General features: G+C 39.0%; 2 protein-coding genes and 2 non-coding genes across 5 annotated transcripts in view; 1 reads left to right on the forward strand and 3 right to left on the reverse strand.

The window, feature by feature from the left end:
• The window catches only part of rfc4 (replication factor C (activator 1) 4), a 26,286-nt gene extending 19,030 nt beyond the window's left edge, over positions 1 to 7,256 (forward strand). The window contains exons 7-11 of the mRNA XM_072255074.1: positions 3,820 to 3,940; positions 4,282 to 4,407; positions 5,277 to 5,357; positions 6,201 to 6,317; positions 6,946 to 7,256. Coding sequence (XP_072111175.1) covers positions 3,820 to 3,940; positions 4,282 to 4,407; positions 5,277 to 5,357; positions 6,201 to 6,317; positions 6,946 to 7,035 — 535 coding nt within the window. The 3' untranslated portion in view covers positions 7,036 to 7,256. The remainder of the gene's footprint in view (positions 1 to 3,819; positions 3,941 to 4,281; positions 4,408 to 5,276; positions 5,358 to 6,200; positions 6,318 to 6,945) is intronic.
• LOC140196234 (eukaryotic initiation factor 4A-II) lies at positions 6,564 to 21,235 on the reverse strand. 2 transcript variants are annotated; one of them, XR_011885656.1, is made up of 12 exons: positions 21,130 to 21,235; positions 20,514 to 20,562; positions 20,295 to 20,427; positions 19,748 to 19,887; positions 13,537 to 13,705; positions 13,100 to 13,209; positions 12,450 to 12,593; positions 12,221 to 12,358; positions 10,179 to 10,268; positions 9,882 to 9,961; positions 9,459 to 9,653; positions 6,564 to 6,671 (listed from the first exon to the last, which is right to left on the reverse strand). XR_011885656.1 is itself a non-coding variant. In XM_072255073.1 (11 exons), the coding sequence occupies exons 1-11, from the start codon at positions 21,153 to 21,155 to the stop codon at positions 9,509 to 9,511; spliced, it is 1,224 nt and encodes a 407-aa protein (XP_072111174.1). In that variant the 5' UTR covers positions 21,156 to 21,235; the 3' UTR covers positions 8,377 to 9,508. The 2 variants fall into 2 exon arrangements, 1 of the variants encoding a protein (XP_072111174.1); XM_072255073.1 differs by lacking the exon at positions 6,564 to 6,671 and having other exon boundaries at positions 8,377 to 9,653.
• LOC140197149 (small nucleolar RNA SNORA81) lies at positions 12,824 to 12,990 on the reverse strand. The gene has a single exon (XR_011885868.1). It is a non-coding gene; the product is annotated as a small nucleolar RNA SNORA81 (small nucleolar RNA).
• Positions 20,078 to 20,152, reverse strand: LOC140197150 (small nucleolar RNA SNORD2). Its single transcript, XR_011885869.1, has one exon. It is a non-coding gene; the product is annotated as a small nucleolar RNA SNORD2 (small nucleolar RNA).
• Positions 21,236 to 23,003: the final 1,768 nt, after the last annotated feature.

Below are 23,003 nucleotides of genomic sequence, written 5' to 3' on the forward strand. Positions count from 1 at the left end.
TTGTCACTAGGTTGCTTTGGAAGGCCAGTAGAAAATGCCTTACAGTAATCTAGTCTATTTACTGTAAAGGTGTGAATTTGCTTTTCCAGCATCATGACCAAAACAGATATACCTTTGCGTTATTTCTTAAGTGTAGAAATGCTGCTCTGGTCACTTTCTGAAGTGGGATTTAAAATTCAAATCTGAATCCAGGATAACACCCAGGCTTGTTACTTCTAATTTTGCAAGGGGAGCCAAGCTCCCAATTTTGTCAAGAAGGTTATCTCTTTTGGCTTTTGGACCAACCAAAAGTATTTTGTTTGGGAAATTATTGCTTATCCACTTGTTAATTGCAACCATACCAGAAGTCAGAGAAGATGGGGTGATCAACAGGCTGGATCAAGGTGTAGAATTGTGTGTCGTCTGAATGACTGTGGAAATCAAGTTGATGCTCTCTAATGATGTCTCCTAAGGGGAGCATGTAGAAGGAGAAGAGAATGGGACCAGGGCAGTTTCTTTGAGCAACATTAGAAGGTACATTGTATCTCAGAAAATTGGTCTCCAAGACAGACAAAAGAGAATTCTCAAGATATATGAATGAAACCAAGTAAGGGCAGTATCAGAGAAGCCACTCCAGTTCTCAAGGGAGTCTAGAAGAATATTGTGGTCAACTGTGTTGAAAGCAGCACTTAGATATAGAAGAACTGGAACTGAGACTCTGTTGGTATTAGTGCTAAGCCTTAGGTCACTGATCTTGATAAGGGCACTGTTACGTGCTGGGGTTTCTCTAAAACCTGACTGAAACTTTTGTAGAATATTGTTCTCATTCAGAAAGTTGATGAGTTGGTTCAGAATTAGTTTTTCGAGAATCTTGCCCAGGAAGGGAAGATTTGATTATAGGCCTGTAGTTGGCCTATACCTTGCTATCAAGATTTGGCTTTTTAAGTCCAGGGCTGACAGCCACAGTTTTGAAGATGTCTGGGTAAACTTCATTTTCAAGGGATGTGTTAAGGATTGAACTGAATTGACTTTATTATTTACATCCTTCATATACATGAGTAAAAATCTTTGTTATGTCTCCATTCAAATGTGCAATTATAGTAATTTATAATAAATGTTATGTACAACAAGATAGTCAATATAACGTAGAAATACGGTTGCGTCAGCATGAATTAAGCAGTCTGTTGGCCTGGTGGAAGAACTTGTCCCAGAACCTGTTGGTCCTGGCTTTTATGCTGTGGTACTGTTTCCCAGATGATAGCAGCTGGTACAGTTTGTGGTTGGAGTGACTCGGGTTGCCAATGATCTTTCAGGCTCATCTTACACACCTCTCTTTGTAAGTGTCCTAAATAGTAGTGGGAAGTTCACATCTACAGATGCGCTGGGCTGTCCGCACCACTCTCTGCAGTGCCCTGAGATTGAGGGAAGCACAGTTCCCATACCAGGCAGTGATGCAGCCAGTCAGGATGCTCTCAGTCGTGCCCCTGTAGAAAATTCTTGGAATCTGGGGGGCTATACTAAAGTTGTCCAACCAACTGAGGTGAAAGAGGCGCTGTTGTGCCTTTTTCACCGCACAGCCAGTATGTACAGACCACGTGAGATCCTCGGTGATGTTTATGCCGAGGAACTTAAAGCTGTTCACCCTCTCAACCCCAGATCCATTGGTGTCTATAGGGGTTAGCTTGTCTCCATTCCTCCTGTAGTCCACAACCAGCTCCTTTGTTTTTGCAACGTTGAGGGAGAGGTTGTTTTTCTGACACCACTGTGTCAGGGTGATGACTTCCTCTCTGTAGGCTGCCTCACTATTATTTGAGATTAGGCCAATCGCTGTTGTATCGTCAGCAAATTTAATTAGCAGATTGCAGCTGTGGGTGGCGACACAGTCAAAGGTATACAGAGAGTAAAGGAGGGGGCTTAGTACACAGCCCTGAGGGGCAGAGGTAAGGGAGCCCACACTTACCACCTGCCGGCGATCTGACAGGAAGTCCAGGATCCAGCTACACAAGGCAGGGTGAAGGCCGAGGTCTCTGAGCTTCTTGTCGAGCCTGGAGGGAATTATGCTGTTGAATGCTGAACTCTAGTCCAAGAACAACATTCTTACATAAACATTCCTAACAGAATTGAAAACACTTTTAAGAGTCCTTAAGAAGTGTGGTAGGGACAGGGTCAAGACAACAGGTAAACTGTTGTTACAATCTCTTGTAGAGTTCTGATTCAGGAATACTTGTAAATTTTGACAATTTACAGGAATACTGTCCTTTTTACAAGGTTGGCTGTAGAGTTTATTTGTACTGTAGTCATACTAAACCTATGGAAATTATTGATTTAAAAAAATTTGCGAATTCCTTACATGTTGGACTGAGGATGTTGTAGGTTGTGGCAGGGTTCAATAGTTGGTTTATAGTTGAGAATATTCTTGAATTGTTGCTATTCTGTGTAATAATCTTGCAAAATGGTCTTTTCTTACAGAGCTGATAGCTGTATTAAAGGAGTCTAGTTTTTCCTTGAATATATTATGGTGGACTCCTAGTCCAGTTTTCAACCACTTTCTTTCAGCTACTCTGCATAATCTCTTGAGTTCACGGACAGAATTGTTTAACCATGGTGAAGTTTTCCTAAGTGTTTTCTTGTTTACCCTAATTGGTGACACTGTGTTTAATATATTTATCAACTTATTCTTGAAAGAATTAACCATTTCATTTACTGAGCAATTTAGGTCACATGGGTCAGATAAACTAGCCAGCTCACATAATTTAGGTTGTGTTGTAGCATCAAGAAACTATTGTTTAATTTATTTCATGATCTTGGTTCCAGGCAGAGAGCATCAAAAAGTACTCAAAATGATCAGATATAGTGGTATCTTACAGAGAGACATTAATAATACTTAACCCTTTTGCCAGTACTAAATGAAGTGTATTTCCAAGTGGGCTCGGTGACATGACTGGCAAGATCTAGGCTGTCTAGTAAGCTCATGACTTCAGTCGCCATAAAGTTCGTATTTGAGAGATCATTAATATGAATGTTTAAATCACCAGGGATGAGAGTCCTATTGTAGTTCAGTACAATAAAGGATAAAGCAGACATTGGATTTGGGAGGGCAATAAATGACAATGCAGAGGACAGGATCTGTACCACAAATTTTAAATGTATACCTCTAAATATGCTTTGAAAATATCCTTAATCTTACTTGTAGTACTTATTAAGTCCTGATTCCCTGTTTAAATTCTTCCCTGCTTGCTTTATATTTCACAAGGGACCTGTCCGATTTCAACTTCCTAATCATTATGTGTGCTTTTTTTATATTTGTGACTAAATTTGCAACATCTCTTTTCATCCCCTACAACTGCACTCAAGTTACTCATCCCATCTCCTGCCTAAGATTGTTGTAATCAGCCTTCCAGCCCACTCCCTCCCAACCCATTTAAAACTTTCGCTGGAAGTTCCATCTTAACCCTGTCATTCTTTATTCAAGTTCTCAGAAAAGTAATTTTCAAATGCTGTGATAGTCTCTACTTTCACCGCCCAAATCATTGAGTGTTCTAGACTCTTGACTATCATCTGGTGGGGAAAAAAAATCTACCATGCCTTGGTGGATCCCATTTACCTTAATATTTTGGATCAGCCTACCATGAGGAATTTTCCACGTGGACAATATCTGTTACCCTACTGTCATCAATCATCTGCATCACTTAAACTCAATCAGGTTTCTAAGGCATGACCGCTCCTGCACAAAGCCATGCTGTCTTTATTTTAATTCAATGCAAATCATGAATCATCAACACAAGATTCCATTTCTCTATAACTCGACTGAAACTCAGTGACTTTTCTGCTGTGTTTTAGGATAATTGAACCATTGACGTCACGTTGTTCCAAATTCCGGTTTAAGCCTTTGACAGACAGTATACAAGAAAAGAGGCTGCGTGACATCTGTGAAAAGGAGAATGTCGAATGCGACAATGAAGTAAGTTTTATACAATCTGGAATTGTATGATACATTTCAAACACAACTTTTGGTTTGGAAGCCAATGTGATTGTAACTTTATGTTAGAGGTTAGAGCTGTAATACTAGCATTTACTATAGCAAATAACTATTTCAAGATCTACTTTATGACTTCATTTTTGGGATTAAGTTGTGCAGGTTAAAACTTCCTGTTGGAAGAAATCTGTAAACATGATCTGCAAATGCAATGAAACTGCATTTGAAACGGGGTGCTACATTGGCTTGCCTAGAATCTGTGGTTGTATTGAATGTAAATTTGAGTTGGCAAATGTTTTCAATTTGCTGTTGTGGCTCTGTTTTAGACAATCAATATGCTCATCAATGTATCAGAAGGTGACTTAAGGAAAGCAATAACTTACCTTCAATGTGCATCAAGACTTACTGGAGGAAAAGACATTACTGAGCAAGTCATCATTGAAATTTCTGGAGTAAGAACATTTTTTCTCATCTATAAGATAGAGATGGATCTGCAGGAAACTATATTATGAAGCGTTTCTTCAGAGGGCCATCTCGTCATACTGATATTACTGTTTGATATACTCAGATTTTCTGTCAATCAGCTCATTCCATTGGTATCTAAGAATTTTTTTTGAGTGCTGGTTTTTCTGTTAAAGTTCTCTTTTTAAGAGCATCAGTTTCTAATTTAAAGGCTAAAAATGACCAATGTTCTAATTACTGTAGCCATATTTATTTCTATTGGAGATTCTATATTTTCAAAGTTTAAGACCAGCCCAAAGCAAAGAATGCTTGCTAGTCTCTTCCTAGAAATGAGCATATTTTCTCAATTACTTCATGGCGTGAGAGGTCATTTATCCAATGCGGAAAATACCAGCAGCCGTGGGTCAAGAGTTCATGTCTCACTATGCTAGAGGCAAAATAAATCCAGACTTTTAATATAATATAAAGACAATAAAAAGCATCATTACATTTCAGGAAGGAAACATGTGACCCCTATCTTGTAGGTTTTAAATGTGATTATCAATTAAAGTGAGAAAAGTTCCTTTATTTTGTTTTATATCTATGAAGAAGTAGAAAGACTACTTGGAACTTTCAGACTAATATGCCTGTTTCCTTTCACCTTTAAGCAATCCAACTTCCTGCTAACTTCACAAGTTCTCATTCATTATGATCCAGCAAAGCTGTGGCTGCCATTCTATAATACCTTGCCTTCTGCTGTTGGCATTGAGACTTACCAATATATTCTGTTGCCTCATATTTATTCAATTCTCTTTCAATCCCATTTCTGCAACAATCTGAATTAAGAATTGTTAATTTGTATTTTTCATTGTTTGCCCAGACAGTGCCAACTGATATAATTGATGGTCTTTTAGCTGCTTGTTGCAGTAGTTCATTTGAGAAACTGGAAATCATGGTGAAGGTGAGAACTCTTTAATTTAATCAAATATTGGGCAGAGCTTTTGACAGCTGGGCCATTAAAATCAAAGATGAAAATGCCCCAATACTGTTTTATGAAAAGAAATACCGGAGAGTTAATTACATCAAGCTTATTACCAGTTTTGTAGCATGTCAACCTAATACAAGCAAGTTTTCCCATCAGATTGGGGGATTTGATACTCAAAAATGCTTTTATTTTAATCTAGATGATGACTAGGTATTTGGACTCATTGGGCTGGGTGGAAAATGTATTTGACTGTTCAATTCAACCAGTCATTCTTTCCTGTGCAATAGTAAATTTTACTGTCGTGTGTATAAGAGCCTTTGTTAAGTTCATAGTGTACAGTGAACATCTAGTGTTTTATACTGTTTTCCTGAAATGTTAGTCACCATACTGGTGAGAACATCCCTTTTAGACAGTGATTCTAAACACTGGAGCTCTTTATCGTTGGAATCCCTTTCACAACATTTCAATTCACCAGCATCTCAAGGAAAGCGAGATAAGATTATGCTTACTAGTAAATAATTGTCTAGTTCTATGCTTTTTGTGCATGCTTAATGTTACTTGGTTGCAACTTTTATGTTCTTTAGGATAATGTATATTGGACAAATCTGATCAGAATTCCCAAATAGTTTCTGCATTATCATGTTGGCAATGACTCTTGCTCTTTTTCCTGTGTCTGGGGCTGTTTAACAAATGCCTGTTTATGTAGAAAATATATGCAACTGTACTGTGCTTATTGCATGCCTCAGAATGAGTAGGGTCTTGTTTCTATTTCCATGGTATGTATTTAATACATAGAACATTTTTTTCATCCTTTGTCAGAACGTGATTAATGAGGGTTATGCTGCAACGCAATTAATCACCCAGCTACATGATGTCATCGTTGATAAAGATGATCTTAATGACCAACAGAAGTCTGCCCTCACACTAAAATTGGCAGTAAGTGTGTCTCCTTTCTAAATTTAGAACGTTGACAAGCTCTGTTGATTTGTACTTATCCAGTAGTCAAAATCTTATCCGTAAATGATTTTGATCCCTGCTTGTAATAAAATGTGCAATAAACAAGTTAATGTTAGTTACCCTAGAAATAGCTTTTTCTAGCATGAATCTACTTTTTCTGGTATTCAAAGATGCTTTTAACAATTATTTCTTTTAGCTGTCATAGTTTAACAGAGTACACCACTGTTTTGTTGTATGTGTGATTTTATTAAAAATTATAACTGATGTCCTTTTAATTTGTCCTGGTTTCATATTTCTGAATCCAACAGCTGTTCTATGACCCAGCACCAAATCCTGCAAAACAAAAATGCAATTAATTAAAATTTTGCATTTCAATTGTACAGCAGTGTTGCTGATTGAGTTCTTGCACTGATCAGAAAATTTAATGTTTTTCTTCTGCAGTGAGGAACAATGGGTTGAAAAGCCTTGAAACTGTTCCTGCATACTACTTTAAGGGTTCTAATTTCAGTTTTGATGTTAGTACTAGAGCTGCATTGAAATATAACAAATAAACTGGAAAGCATGTCATAGTCTTACATTAATTTTTTAATGGGTTGTTTTTTTCCAGGAAGTTGACAAGTGCTTGGCTGATGGCGCTGATGAGTATCTGCAGATGATGGCTCTTTGTGCAGTTATTATGCAACAGTTTACACAGTAGTTAATAAACCTTTTGAGCTACAGAACTTATTTCTTATTAATCAAGATGTGTAAGTACAATTTACACCATGAAGACCCAAACCACATGTTGAATCTGATGACATTTTTGATCTATATAAATTCTTTAATACTGCCAACATACCCAATACATTTAGTAAGACTTACTGCATGTACATGTTTGGAATTAAGTTTATGATATTGTGATTATTATGCACCTTCAGTGCACAGAAAAATAAATCTTTTAACTCAAATTTGGCCCAAGCTTAGAATCTTTAAACCAAGTTTTTGATCCTCTCGTCATTCTTCGGGGAAAAAGTCAGGCTTCACCTGAGTATTAGTACATGCATATTTTTGTACCTTTGTGCGTGTCCCAACAAAGTAGTAGTGATTATTCCTTCTATCAAACTTATTACTTGCACACTAAAGTCAAAGCTTTGGCGGTTCAAATCCCACTCAAGTTACTATCTGCATTGCCAAACCAGCTGTAGGCTTTGTCCATTTCTGTTCATCCTGCAGCAATTCAGGTACAGTAAAATTCAGGATGCATTGTGGTTAAAATATAAAATGCCTGCTTTGGTCTGGGACTGTAATTAATGTGAGTGGCTAGAAGCATAGCTTTTGCCTGCATTCTGAAAAGGAACTACCATCCTTTTGGCTATAGCTAACTTAAGTTTTTTTAAAACCTTTTTTCATTGCTTTCAGTCAGGATGAGGATTTTAAGCTATTAAAGTTGCATTGGCAGAGAGAAAAACAATCTCAATTTCCTGTCCCATTTATCAGTACATAACTACCAGCTTTCTATAAATCTATATTTTAAGCCACTGCCTGTTAGGTGACTAGAATAAAAACATTGCATTATCAGAACCCCACAAATTTAACATTAGCAGGCATGGATTCATCTCACTAATTTGTTTATTATAGAACATATAGCATCCCCATGCACTGGAATTTTAAGCTTGCACCTCATGACCCTCATCCTTCAGTTACAGTAATATAATCCCTGCTTAACCACCCCCAGAGAAAAATCACCTTCATACATTGGTCAGCTACACCTGTGCAACATTAGATTTGTCATTTTTCTTGACCAAGAAATAAACATCTAAAAGGTTTCCAATTTTTGTTTTTACCAAATTAGCAGGTGTCATACCCTTTTCAAAAATTAAGGCATAAATTGCAGTTACACTATATTAGTATATATATTTATATATATATATGTAAAATTCCTACACGACCTTCTACAAGCATCATTTACAGAACCAGCAGAACCCCCAGCAACTAACTTGTTAAAATATCAAAATAGCCATGCAATTTTTTTTTGCTCCTAACAAAAAGGTCAACAATGCATGCTCAAATCAACTTTAATAGCTTTACATGCCAACAACTTGAATTCAAAATGCAATTCAGCAGAATTAATTACAGCACCCAAACAGTCCTGTTCCAAAAGACCTAGTCATATATTCAATTCGCATATGGAATACTTGAAATTCTAATTGCATATTGAGCCATGGTGCATGCATAGCTTAAATCTAAATGGCAACCACAATTAGTGGGATAATTGTATGTAACCCTCAAGTATTAGTGTCACTTATTCAAAACCACAACAGGAATGACCCTGTAATATATCAGCTTAGTTTTGCTAAATTTTATACCACAAAAATTGTGCAAATATGCACCATTACAAATCTACAGCTAGTATTTCCTATACATCAACTCTCCAGAAGTATTAATGACATGGTTTAAAAGTTGAAAGATCTGTATTTTTACTATTGAGCAGTCTGTACAATCTCCTAGTCGGTTGTCTTTCAGAGTAAACATAAATATTCAGAAGATGGATAGCGATAGAATACATAAATTAGAACAGCCCATATACAATAAACAAAACTACAAAGTTACAAAAATAAAGATGCAATGCAGGAATGCAGTTACAACATCCAGCTTCTTTCCAAACTAGTTCCAAATCTTATTTGCACACATATCCTGGGCAAACAGCTACTGAGAAGCCAAAACTGTGCAGATCTTTGCACAACTCAAATGTTTTATTAATACAAATACATGTAGTAGATTACTCTAGAAAAGTGCACATACATTACCAGTTGATTGGCAAGCTTCATTTTAAAATAGTTGTAGATATGCCAGTTTGACATAATTGGCTGATTTAACACAGCACTTAAATTTTTTAGTCCATAAGTAAACTATTAAGTGATAAAGAATATCAAACAGAAATGCTACTACAGAACTTTCAAAACACTGAAGGGCATATACATTTAAACACCCCATGACTTAAACTTCCCACCCCAGCAGTCAACACTGTAAGAGGAGTATAACCAAAGGCCTTCCTCAAGTCACTTATCACTGCTGGATTTCTGATCCTGTTTGCACATGGGAGAAGAAATTCAACAATTCTGGTGAAGCAGCACAACGCACCATGTAGCCTGATAATTCAGCAGCTGCAAATGCAATTTCTCATGCCATCATTAGATCAGGTCAGCCACATTCATGGGCATCTCTTCCACAGTTGTATTGTAGAATGTCTCAATATCACGAAGAATTCGTTTATCTTCCTCAGTAACAAAGTTAATAGCAACACCCTTCCTTCCAAAGCGACCACCACGGCCAATTCTGTGAAGAAGAAATCAAGCTGAGTACTCAGTGGTTTGGAGGCTAAACTAAAATATCTAAGAATAAGTTTAGAGGGGGGAAAAAAGCTTCAAATCTTATTAAAAATCTACCAACTTATTCTCATATTAAACCATATTACTGCTCAACAGGAACCACCCAAATGACTACATTCTACTTTAACTCAATAGCAGTTTAACTGTTCCAAGCTGAATATAAAAATATACTAACCTGTGAATATAGTTCTCCCGATTTGTAGGCAAATCATAGTTAATTACCAGAGACACCTGCTGCACATCAATGCCACGAGCCTTTCAAAGAAAGTAATTCATTTATTAGACAATACAACTATACACAAGGCTCTTTATTCAAATTTACACATCTCAGAAGCAATCACCCCAACTTCAGACAAAAATGGTCAACTATAACATCAAGGCACATAGAGTAACTAGTAAATCTTTAGTTACCTAAAATCACCAATTCAACTAAAATGCAATTAAGTTCCTAAACAAATTTCAATTTACATACCAGCAGATCAGTAGTGATTAGCACACGGCTAGATCCTGAACGGAATTCCCTCATGATCACGTCACGTTCTTTCTGATCCATATCTCCATGCTGTAATGAAGGACAGGTTTTACAAAAAAGATTCATTACTTGGATTAATTAAGATTAAAGAATCCTCCATAAAATGTAAATTTTCACTTATAGAATGGTACAGGAGGCTGCCATTCAACCCAGAATCACAGCTCCACACTAGAGCAATCTCACCCTTCCTGGCACATACTCCACAGCCCTTGCAAATTTGTTTCCTTTAAATAATCCAAAGTATAATTGTGCATTTTTCCCCTCCCTTAAGAGTATTCTACCAGCATTATCACCAGATGCAGAACTGCTTAAGGAGAATAATGTTAGAAAACATTACTGCTGATCATTCCAGAGTATTTATGAGGCCACTTTGACAGGATTATCTGCTATAGCGCCTTGGAAAAGTACTCAACCCCCAATCCCCTGTTCACATAAATGAGCATTACACAGAGACTTTGATCAATTTAACTGAGAATATTTGTGAATCACATGCTTTTCCAAGTGCAATAAACAGAAAATTGCAAAGCATGTGGAACTAAAAATTCAAAAACTGAAATGTCACCAGTTCATAAGTATTCACTGCATTTTGCTCAGTACTTAGTACTACTTGTTATTACAGCATGTTATGAACAAATCTATTAGCTTTGCACAATGTGATGGAAGATTTGCCCATTTCTTCTTGCAAGATTGGCAAGCTGTGCTGGGTTAGTTGGAGAGCAGCAGTGGGCAGGAATCTTGAGGTCTTTCTAGAGATGTTCGAGCAGGTTAAGGACAGGAATCTGGCCGGGCCACTCACAGACATCAGTTTTTTTTTTCCAATTGAAGTCACTCCATGGTTGCTCTGGCTGTGCTTTGGATCATTGTCCTGCTAAATCCCTCCCTAGTTTAAGCTTTCTGGCAGACACCAGGTTTTTATCTAGGACCTTTATTTAGCAGCATTCGTCTTCCCATCAATCCTGACCAGTTTTGCAGTTTTCCCTGAAAAGTATCAACATAACATGCTATCTCAACCATACCTTACAGTAGGGATTGTGCCATCCAACTGATGCGCACTATCAGTTTTACACCACGCGTACTGCTTAGTGTTGATGCCAAGTACCACTTTAATCTCATCCAACCACAAGGCCACCCTCCACATCTTTACAGTATCTTTTACAAATTCATTTACAAAAACTCTTCCATAAATAACATTTGTGCAAGGCCTTCGATTGTAGAGCTATGAATTTTATTTCCACCTGCAGCCACTGACTTCTGCAGCTCACTCAGTGACGGTTGGTGCCTTATTAGTCTTGCTTACAAGTGCCAATCTTCTCCAGCAGCTAAGTTCAGAGGGACGGTCTGACCTAGGCAGTGTCTCTCTGGGCTCATATCTTTCCCACTTTCTCCACAATGGCCTGCAATGAGCTCTGTGGTATGTTAAGTACCTTTGGGTTGGCCTTAAACTCTTCCCTAGATTTGTACTATGTATTGTCATTTCCCTGCCTTGCCTTGAATGTTTAGTCTTCATTTTGGTTTGGTCTGTTGAAGATCTACCAGATACTGTTGGACCTTATACAGAGAGGCATTTGTTCAGGTGATCCTCCAGTTTTCCACATCAACCTTCAATTTTAAATTTGGAAAATGAGACAGTGAAGTGTAATAATATTTGTGGGACTGAATTTTTTTCAAGGCACTGTATAATTAGTTGTATCACATGAAATCCAAACACATTTGCCATTTTAAATGCTTGCAGACCATATTTCAGTGATGTACCAGGAGAACCATATCTCCTAAAAGGATATTTTATACTCAGATTTCAAAAGCCACTTGTCCAAAAAAAAATTGACAATGTCCATGATTTAATTATTTTATAAGTGGACTAACTTGCAGGACAAACCAACTCAGAAAAGCTTCTACAAAAGCAATGTAGGATGAACCATATTCCCAAATCAACACTTTCAAATGTGAAACTGAAAATCTTACTGAAAATCTCAAAATCTTACCAATGCAGATACTGTGAAGTCCCTTGCATGCATTTTTTCAGTCAGCCAATCGACCTTCCTCCTTGTGTTAAGAAAAATCACAGCTTGCGTTATGGTTAAAGTTTCATACAAATCACACAGTGTGTCCAACTTCCATTCCTGTTAGAATAAGATGTCTCAAATAAGTATAAAATAAGACACCAATTCCAAACTATTTAGTTGGTCCAGTAGTAAAATGTATTCAACAAACCTCTCTTTCTACGTTGATGTAAAACTGCTTGATACCCTCAAGAGTGAGTTCTTCCTTTTTAACAAGGATACGAATAGGATCACGCATAAACTTTTTAGTCACCTCCAAGACATCACTTGGCATTGTGGCAGATAACAGAACAACCTAAGAACAAAGTTAATTGGGTATACTTTGAATGTGCTTCCTCCTGCATTCCAGAATGCTAACTTTGAATACTAATTTTTCTACATTCTTAAATGGCATTGCTGCTATGCATTAACCTCTCAGTTTCAACATGTTGACAAGGGCAGAATGCACTAAGTGGCTATTATCTCAATATTTGTTTGCCCCAAACTTGTAATCAACTTCCCAGTAACAACACAGCAATAGTAAAGAAATGTAGCACAGTCTGAAGAAAATGGCCACTGGACATGCAAGTTGTCCAGCCTAGCCTCACAACACTGTGCAATTTTTCTCCTTCCCTGGTGTACTCTACTAGCATCATCACAAAAGGCAGGATTCCTGAATTTTGTAATTTTAGCAGAGTGCTTAAGAAGAAGGAAAGCTACCAGTAAAGATACTTGGAAAACTTTGCTGCTCCTTATCCAGAGTATTTACACGAGGCCACCTCTTGCGGGGACTACCTCCCATTGGAAAACAGACCAGTTTACCTGAATGTTTGTGCTTAGTTTCTGAAATATCTCATAAATTTGATCTTTGAATCCACGACTCAACATTTCATCAGCTTCATCTAAAACAAACATCTTGATCCATCTGGAAGCTGAAAAGAGATTTTAATAAAGTTAGATCAATAATCTAGTGCATGATAACAAAGCCTACTGATTAATGACTAATTTTGCCAAAAGGACCCCCATCTAATAGTTCTTTTGATGAAACCTTCAAGTGTCCAGTCATCTCCTGCCTTTTAACTTAGACCACATGTAATACCTGAAAGGCTTTCACACTAGAGACCCAACTATCAAATCTGATCCAACACACACGAACACAGCTAAGTTGTCAAATGGCTCATCTCCATTTCAAGGCTGTCTGGAAGAAGTTAACCAATTCACTCTGAACTGGATGGTTTTGATTCATGGTCAATACTCACATATATATCCCCTGTTCAACATGTCAAACACTCTTCCTGGAGTTCCTACAACGATGTTGGGAGCTTCAGCATTCAGCTTCTGCATCTCACTTCGAACATTGGTGCCACCAATGCAGGCATGGCAAGTAGCACCCATGTAATCTCCTAAAGCCAGGATAACCTTCTGGATCTAAAGACAAGATTGGTGATTTAATCCTTTAGTTTAAAATAAGCACAAATGCATAGTTTACTACTTTAGCTCATGTATATTCAGCATTTATACTGCACAATGAAAGAAGATTGTACTCCTATTTGTTCATAAATTTTACCTACACACTAATAACCTGGCAATCTCCACAACTTGCAATTCACCCAGTGAGCCCTTTCTCACTGGTACAGGAGGTACAGAGCCTGAAGGCACACACTCAGTGATTCAGGGACAGCTTCGTCCCCTCTGTCATCAGATTCCTAAATGGACATTGAATCCTTGAACACTACCTCACTTTTTTAATATGAGGTATTTCTGGTTTTTGCACATTTGATTTACTGGTTTATTATTTTTTTCTCTTCTAGATTATGAATTGCATTGAACTGCTGCTAAGTTAACAAATTTTACGTCTCATGCCAGTGATAATAAACCTGATTCTGATTCCCTTAATGCAGTTAACTTTGCATATATACAGAAGTCCGAAACCAAAAACATAGCCAAAAATTTGAAGCTACTTTACATGATTTTAATTTTCAAAACAGTACAGTGAAGGGGAAAAAAAAGTTCCACTTAACATTTGGTTCTAAAAACCCAGTTTATAATGAATTGACTGAATCTGCTGCACCTTCACAATCTATCTAGTTAACCAAAAATCCACTCAGATTTGAAACTGTTAGTGAATAAAGTACTAAAGAATACCCAATGCAAATATTTCAAATTTCTACAATTTGTGTAAAACTGTTGCACAGATTTACTCTTGTAGGCCCAGCATTAATTTTCAGATTTGTATCCTCACATCTTGCCCCTGAAACTATGAAAACAGACTCCCCTGAATAGCCTGGGAAATATTTCCAGACCACATAGCCAAGGTCATTACAGCATTTAAGGAAGAGTACATGGAAATGAAAAGCATTGGACCCTTCAGCTCGAGTCCCTTCCACCATCACTGATTTATTATCTCTCTCAACCCCATTCTATCTGATGTTCTATCAACTCCATCTTAAGACCCATTGATTTACCTGCAGAGCCATCTGTGGCAATGAATTCCAGCTTCACTACCAACCTGGCTAAAATTTTCCTGTTCTATCCCTCAATTCTGATGCTGTGCCCTCTGCTCCTAGACTCCCCTCTCGCTAGGTCTTCAATTGAAGGCTTCAATGAGGTTCCACCCTCATTTTTCTAAATGTCAAGTGAAGACCCACCCATCACTCATGTTAACTCTTTCATTCCTGGGATAATTTTCTTAAGCCTTTTCTGGACCCTCTCCAGCACATCTGTTCTTAACCCAAAACTGCTCATATTGTCTGACCAATGCAATATAAAACCTCAGCATTACATCCTTGCTTTTGTATTCTAGTCTTCTCAAATGAATGCTAACATTATATTTGCCTTCTTTACCACCAAATCAACCTGCAAATTAATCTTCAGAGAATCTTGCACAAGGACTCAAGTCCCTTTGCACCTCAGTTCTTTGAATTGTCTCCCCATTAGAAAATAGTCTACTTTTATTATTTCTATCACAGTACATGACCATACACTTCCCAATTCTTCTGTCGTAAGTCTGTCGCTCTGCTTCAACGCTACCTATCGATCCATCTTTATATCCACTGCAAACTCGGCTATAAAGCCAATTCCTTCATTCAAATTATCAACATAATGTAAGAATAAGCTGTCCCAATTCTGACCCCTGTAGTACACCACTAAGACACTGGCAGCCAACCAGAAAAGGCCCCCTTTATTCCATCTGTTAGCCTCCTGCCAGTCAGCCAATCTTCTATTCATGCTAGTATCTTTCCTGTAATACCATTTATCTTAAGCAGCCTAATGTCAAAGGCCTTCTGAAAATTCCAATGAACATCCACTGGCTCTTCTTTGTCTAGCCTGCCTCTTAATTCCTCAAAGAATTCCAAATGATTTGTCATGCAAGATTTCCCCTCAAGGAAACCATGCTGCCTTTGCCCCACTTTCCCATGCACCTTCAAGTACCATGAAACCTCTATCTTAATAATGGATTCCAATCACCTTCCCAACCACTGAAACCAGGCTAACTGGCCTACAATTTCCTTTCCTCTGCCTCCCTTTTTGCAATTATTCCTTACTCTGGGACCATGCCAGAACCTAGTGTTTCCTGAAAAATCATTACTAATGCCTCTCCAATCTCTTCAACTACCCTGGGGTATAGTCCATATGGTCCGGGTGACCATCTTCAGACTTTTCAGCTTTCCAAACACACTCGCACTTCTGGCCTTCTGCTTGTGACTTCCAAAAGACTGAGCAAAATACTTAACTTGGTCTGACATTTACTGTCATTCATTACTCAACTCTCCATCGCCATTTTCCAGTCGTCCAATAGCCACCCTCACTCTTGATCTCACTGAAAACACCCATTTGTACCTTCTACCTTCATATTTAATCTTTTCTACGGTCTTTTAGTTGGCTCAGTTGGGTTTTAAAAAGCTTCCCAAGCTTCGCCCTTTAGCAATTGTTGTTATATGTCCTCTTGCTTTTATGCTGTCCTCAGCTTCCCTTCTCAGCCAGTTGCCTCATTCTCCCTTCACAATACATCTTTGAAATGCATCTTTCCTGCACCTTTCAAATTGCTCCCAGAAACTCAAGCTTGTTCTATCAACCCACTAGTGTCTCCTTCCAATCAACTTTGGCCAGCTCCTCTCTCGTGCCTCTAATTTTCTTTACTCCACTGTAACAGATAAATCTGACTTCAGCTTCTCCTGCTCAAAAGGAAAACTGCCTCCCAAGGAATTATTCACCCAAGTTCCCCAATCAAATCTGGGGCATTACTAACATCCAATCCAGAATTGCCTTTCACATAGTGGATTCAACTAAAGTTAAAAGCCTGCTCTTAAAATTCCCTCTTAGGATCCAGCACCAACCTGATATTCTCCATCTACCAGTGTACTGAAACCCCCCATAACTACTGCAACATTGCCCTTTTTACATGCCTTTTCCATCTCCCATTGAAGTTTGTAGCTCACATCCTGACTACTGTATACAACTCCTACCAGGATCTTACTACCTTTACAGTTTCTTAACTCTACCCACAAGGACACTCCATTTTCCAGTACTGTCACCTTTTTCCTAAGGATTTGATTTCATATTTTACCACCCCCTCTGCCTACTTACCCATACAATGTATCCTTGGGCGTTAAGTTTCCAGATATGACCACTCACGACTCAGCAATGCCCACATCATGCCTGTCAATCTCCAACTTCACTTCAACATCTACTTTAGTCAGTATACTACATGTATTCATTACCTTTTTTTTTAGTTTGGTCCTGTTAAAGTTTAACTGCAATTTTGTTGTTTTGTGTGGCCTTCCTCAGTCTCACTACATACTAATTGTATACCTACTGCCCCATCCTCAGCCCTATCTCTCTGGTTCCCATCCCCTTGCCAATCAGTTTAAACCGTCCCCAACAAAATCTAGCAAACCTACCCACAAGGATATAGGTCCTCCTCAGGTTCAGGTGTAACCTGGCCTTTTTTTTTTAATAAACAGGGCATACCATTCCCAGAAGCAACCCCAATGATCCAGAAATCTGAAACCCTGCCTCCTGCACAAACTCTTCAGCCACTCATTCCTCTCACCTCAATGGTGTGTGGCATTGGCAACAAACCAGAGGCTACTTTGGAGATCCTACTTCTCAGCTTTCTAAGCAACTCCCTATATTCTCTCTTCAGGACCTCTCCCCTACATACGTCATCAATATGTACCAGAACTTCCAACCATTTGATTTGAATACCCAAACTTTAAATTTCTTTGGTTCCAATTCTTCAGAAAGTGTTTTTTATTATTTCTACATCACGGGGTATGTTACTGCCTTATACGTAAACCCAAGGCTCCTTTTGTCACTTTTCATCTTTCCCAGAGTACCAAGTCACCCCATCCAGGTGATTGAATTTACATGGCACAGCACAATGCCAACCAGTTTTATTGCTACACTTTGAAGTTTAAAAAGCAAACCCAGTCACAGAGCAACTTAAATACATGCAACACACAAAGTTGCTGGTGAATGCAGCAGGCCAGGCAGCATCTCTAGGAAGAGGTACAGTCGACTGTACATCTTCCTAGAGATGGCCCGAAATATTGACTCTACCTCTTCCTAGAGATGCTGCCTGGCCTGCTGTGTTCACTAGCAACTTTAATGTGTGTCGCTTGAATTTCCAGCATCTGCAGATTTCCTTGTTTGCGAACTTAAATACATCCATATTTTGAAGTAGGTACCAAAAAAAAACTCATACTAAGGCCACAGAGCACTGATTAAGAATATGAAAAGCCACATGCCGACACCAGGTTCTTTGAATTAACTCTGCTATTCAAGATCTTGGCTCGCCACTTACTACCAGGTCCCTTGCTTAATGGTATAGGTCCATGGCATACAAGTTTGGAACCCCTGCTGTATACTATTCCCATATCCTTTTAAAAATCCACACAAAATCCATTGATCTGTTTTGGTTGAACATCCACAACATTTTGAGTAGAGATGTTCACAACATTTCCTCATCTTAGTCAGGAGTTTTAAAAAAAATCTGTCAAGTCCCATAACAATTTATGCTTTAATGATATTCCCTTCATTCCAACCACAAATAGACTTGACAATCTCTTCAAACTCACCAACCCCGGAACCATTCTAGTGAGAATCCACACAATATGTGCACTGTATGTCTCAATTTAAAAATTAGTAATGAGACAGATCAATGATCACTTGGGAGATGGCGATAAAGTAAATTCGCAAAAAAGGGGCAAGATCATCACTGTTACCTTGATAAACAAAATAAGCTAACACCTTAATGCTTTCCTTGAAGCAATTAATCAAAATAGCTATTTGCAAATGGGTACCCACTGTGTAAATGGTCAGAACAATAGGAACAGTTGAAATCACCCAAAGTAGGAACTTTTTTTTAATCAATTAATATCAGAGATATTAACTGACAGTGCTTACTTAGGAAAAACTAGTGAAAGGATAAAGGAGACCCACATTAAAGATACTCTGCTAACAGAAGTGTGTTCCTATGGATTTTATTAATCACTATTTAAAAAGATTAGAATATTACTTTGGATCTCAAAATCTACAGGGGGAAAAAATAGGAAAATACAAAACGTGTTTAGTCAATCAGACCATCTCATCTTTGCCATGATCTTATACTGCAGGGCATGCAGAGCCATTCAGTTCCTTGAAATAATCCTTGCTTTTCTTCCACAAAGTCACCATACTTTCCATCCCTCAAATCACATCCCTTTCCTCACCTACAAACCCTGAGTGTCAGAAAAAGTACTTCACAGGTGAACAGCACAATAGTGCTGCCCTACAGAATGCAAGTTGTTAAGTCATCAGGTGGACAGGATATGGCAAACAACAGAAATTCTGCAGATGCTGGAAATTCAAGCAACACACATAAAAGTTGCTGGTGAATGCAGCAGGCCAGGCAGCACCTCTAGGAAGAGGTGCAGCCGACGTTTCAGGCCGAGACCCTTCGTCAGGATATGGCAAAGTAGGGATTCAACTAACTGCCAACCCAAGCAAAGGATATCATTAACCAAATCTCAATGCTAAATGCAAATAAAAGTTTACAAATGGGATATTTCTTTTGCATGCACCTTTTCCACTCAGCCCCACACAAATCCAATGTTTAATCACAGCAGCAAGTTACACTGCCTACTACAATAGCTTAATGCAAGAGAATGTTATCTCATTGAGGTAACATTGGCTTTGATAGGAAAAGGGAGCACATGTCACAAAAGAGTGGAAGGGCCAATATCCACATATTGTACTCAACTCCATAATGTGGGGTTGGCAGAAAACCCAACATATTTCAAGAATTATAAGACTAAGTATTGTATTCAATTTTAGGCTCTGAATATTGGCATTAAAACTAATGACAATGAAGTAATGGAAATCAGACCCATTTAAAAATCTATGACATCTAATGGTCCTGGAAATATTCTACAACATGCTCTGACAATAGTAAAGTCAACATCAGACCAAAACCTTTACATTACCTACCTGCTGTGCCAGCTCCCTGGTAGGAGCCAGAACCAAGGCTTGTGATTCTTTCATATCCAGTTCCAGCTGCTGCAGGATGGAGATTGCAAATGTAGCTGTCTTGCCAGTACCAGACTGAGCTTGGGCAATGACATCAAAACCTGAATTATAGAAATATAATTACTTAGAAGTCTGATATTTTGCCTGGTTTTCCCATTAATTGAAGATTTGCACATTACTATGCAAGATTTTTCCCCAAACAACCAAAGGCTGGTACAATTCTTATGATATTATAAGTGTATCGTAGCCACACACTGCTTCACAAACTAGGGTTTAATTCAAGTCAGCCTAGAGTGATCAGTAAATAAACAAGTATTTCCCCATGGGATGGTCAGCCCCGAAAGATGGTAAAGCATCATTTCACTCTAGGTTCAACGTGGTACAGAACCTTATGCACCAAACCATTAAATGTCTATCAGACTAATAACAGAAGTCAGATTACCAACCCAAATATCGCTAAACTACAATCTGAATAACTACACCTTTCCAACAAGTAGTCAACATTCACCTTTGATACATGGCATTATTGCCCTCTGTTGAATTGCAGAAGGCTTTTCAAAACCATACGCATAGATTCCTCGAAGGAGTGTCTCTTTCAGGTTCATGTCATCAAAATTATCGACAATTTCGTTCCAGTTACTCTATGAGTGTAAAACAAAACGACAATTTCAGTTCTGCAGCGCCTTCCTTTACACTTTTTGATCATTTCGACATACAGCAAGCTCACCTCGATAACGCCATCTGGGTCCATCCCATCTGGGCCTTGATCTTTGCTACTGCAATATAAAAAGCGTTGTTAATCATTGTAAACGCCGATTACTACGAAGTTTTTACTGACAGTTCCAACTAGTTGTGATCTAGTAGTCACCTAACTTCGCAGTCAAGTTCAAAGAGAAACTCTAACCCGAATCCACCCAAAGTAATTTACTGAATAATCGACCCCTTCAACAACGGAAAGAAACAAATGCCACGAGTTGAAATATTAAGAGGAAACTACCAAGAAGTGCTTAAAACACATCACCCTCTCCCTCCCCCAACTCACGTGTTTGAGAACCCATCGGCCTCGTGCGGGCCCAGGCCGAGCCGCTCGCAGCGCCGCCGCCGCTCAAACCTAGTGGGAGGGCCCGAGCCCAGCAAACGGAGCGGTTGAGAGTGTGTGGAAACTCGGGCCTACAAGTGTAACAAAGCCTGGGCCCCAAAGCCGGAGCGGCCTGCCGCCCCTCCCCCCCCCCACCTCCACCGCAACGCAGGTCAAACGCCGCCGCTTTATTTAGGAGGTGGTTGGAGAGTGGTAGAGGGACGGGAGTTGAGCCAAGGTGATCCATAGCCGGAGCATCGGTTACCTGTAATCAGCCGAGCCGCACGACATCTTAACCAACCGCTCCTCCACACGCCCTTTAACTGAAAGGAAGCGCTCAGCCCGGCCTGGCCTTCTTTATACCGTCGCCGCCGAGCCACTTCCGGTGAGGGACCAAAACCTCACCTATAAGCCGCCAGCCACCCCGATCCGAAACGGCCTCGCTGCCAGCCCACCGGTGGGTTCGAATCGGACACTTTTTATGCCAGAGAGTCGGCCTCCTGCTTATCTTTGGCCAAAGCACTATTTTTCGCTGCGGAGGAATATCGCCTTGGGAAAAAAAACGATCCGAGCACTCCGCACTGACGGGGTTTCTCCAACTGCCCCTTGTATAGGCCACGCCTCCCTCCTGGCTGCTCCCTCCCCCCACCCTCCTGCCCACTGTATCAATGGTCCTTGAAACTGGGCCCAAATGAATAATTGCAGGGGACATAGCAGCTTTGTACTCTCGGTTCCCCCAATAATTGCAACTACAATTATTTCAATACGTAAAAATCATAAATGATTTTCCCTTTCTTCAATTCTTCGGCATTATTTTTAAATCGTGAAGCATTCTTAGAAACTAGATGCCCTGATCTCTTCAGTAACACACACAAATTACTGGCGTACCTAATGCAGGTCAGGCAGCATCTATAGAAATGAATTAATAGTCGATGTTTCGGGACGAGACCTTTCTTGAGTCTCGCATTATTTTGTGTGCGTGTGTGTGTGTGTTCTGTTTGGATTTCCAGCATCTACAGATTTTCTCGTGTTTATGATCCTGATCTCTTGGATGGGTTTTGTAGCAAATGAGTCCAGCCTGTGCAACTTGCCATTGAGTCTTGGAGAAACACCATCACACAGGACTGCATTGTCATTCATGTTTAAATAGGTTTAAATCCTATTCCAGTGACCTGAGGAGGTGTCACACTGTTGAAGTGCTATTTATTGAATGAAGTGAAAAAAGGTATGCTTTAAATACACCCATTGGATGTAGAAAATCAACAGGGTGCGTTTGGCACAGGAATGCAGTGGGAAGTGTTTCCTGAATCACAGTTTCAAAGATCTGCCTTCAGTCCTGAACTGTGCTGCTGCTGCTGCTGTGAATTTGCTTTTTTTTCCTATTGATCATGTGGGTTCTCTCATATGCCAAAAGACATACTGGTTAGTAGGTCAATTGATTGCTGTAAACTAACATAGGTAGGTAGGAGAAATTGGTGGAGGGAGTGGGTGGGGAAGTTCAAGGACGTGAAAGAGAATAGCTCACTTGGAAAATATATGTCAGGTCATAAAAATGTTCTGAGTTGGCAGGTGTCTATGGGCAACAGTCATGAGAAAATGTAAATGTAAAGATAGGTGAAGTAACCAGAAACAGGTTTATTATCACTGGCATGTGCCGTGAAACTTGTTATGTAACTCGATATACTATTTCAATATGGGCTCTATATTACCACTTCAACATGTTTAACAAAATGCAGATGGTATTTTCACTGATTCATTGTCAAATATTTTTACATACTAATTCCCTCCCCCCCGCCCTCTATGCAAATACTGTATACAGACACACACACACGCACAAAATATTGAGTTAGTTGCACTTTGTGAGAATTTGATGTTGCAATTAGATTCTGAAAAATATGTTGTAGAATCGCTCGTATGCTTCAAAGTAAATTTCAAATGTTCTTTGCTTAATGAGGAGCAGACTCAATGGAATGAGCATAAATATGCTGGAGTGAGAGAGACCAGTCTGAGCTCAGATAGATTTTAAGATTAACAACTGGAAGTATTGCACATGCACAGGCCAAGGCAGTTGAGGAGTTAAGAGCATTACAATACATTGATAACATAGAAACTGAACTTTTGACCTAACATGCTTGTGCT

Source organism: Mobula birostris, chromosome 4 (genome assembly GCF_030028105.1).
Source record: "Mobula birostris isolate sMobBir1 chromosome 4, sMobBir1.hap1, whole genome shotgun sequence".
Lineage (NCBI taxonomy): Eukaryota > Metazoa > Chordata > Chondrichthyes > Myliobatiformes > Myliobatidae > Mobula > Mobula birostris.

What these genes read in the sequence shown, in the direction of transcription:
- LOC140196234 (XM_072255073.1), bottom strand. Translation starts at nt 21,155, where the DNA reads ATGTCGTGCGGCTCGGCTGATTACAG. An exon ending in CCAGGGAGCTGGCACAGCAG is followed by an intron (nt 13,706 to 19,747) that starts GTAGGTAATGTA and finishes TCTTGTCTTTAG; the next exon opens with ATCCAGAAGGTTATCCTGGC. An exon ending in TAATCACTACTGATCTGCTG is followed by an intron (nt 9,962 to 10,178) that starts GTATGTAAATTG and finishes TTTCTTTGAAAG; the next exon opens with GCTCGTGGCATTGATGTGCA.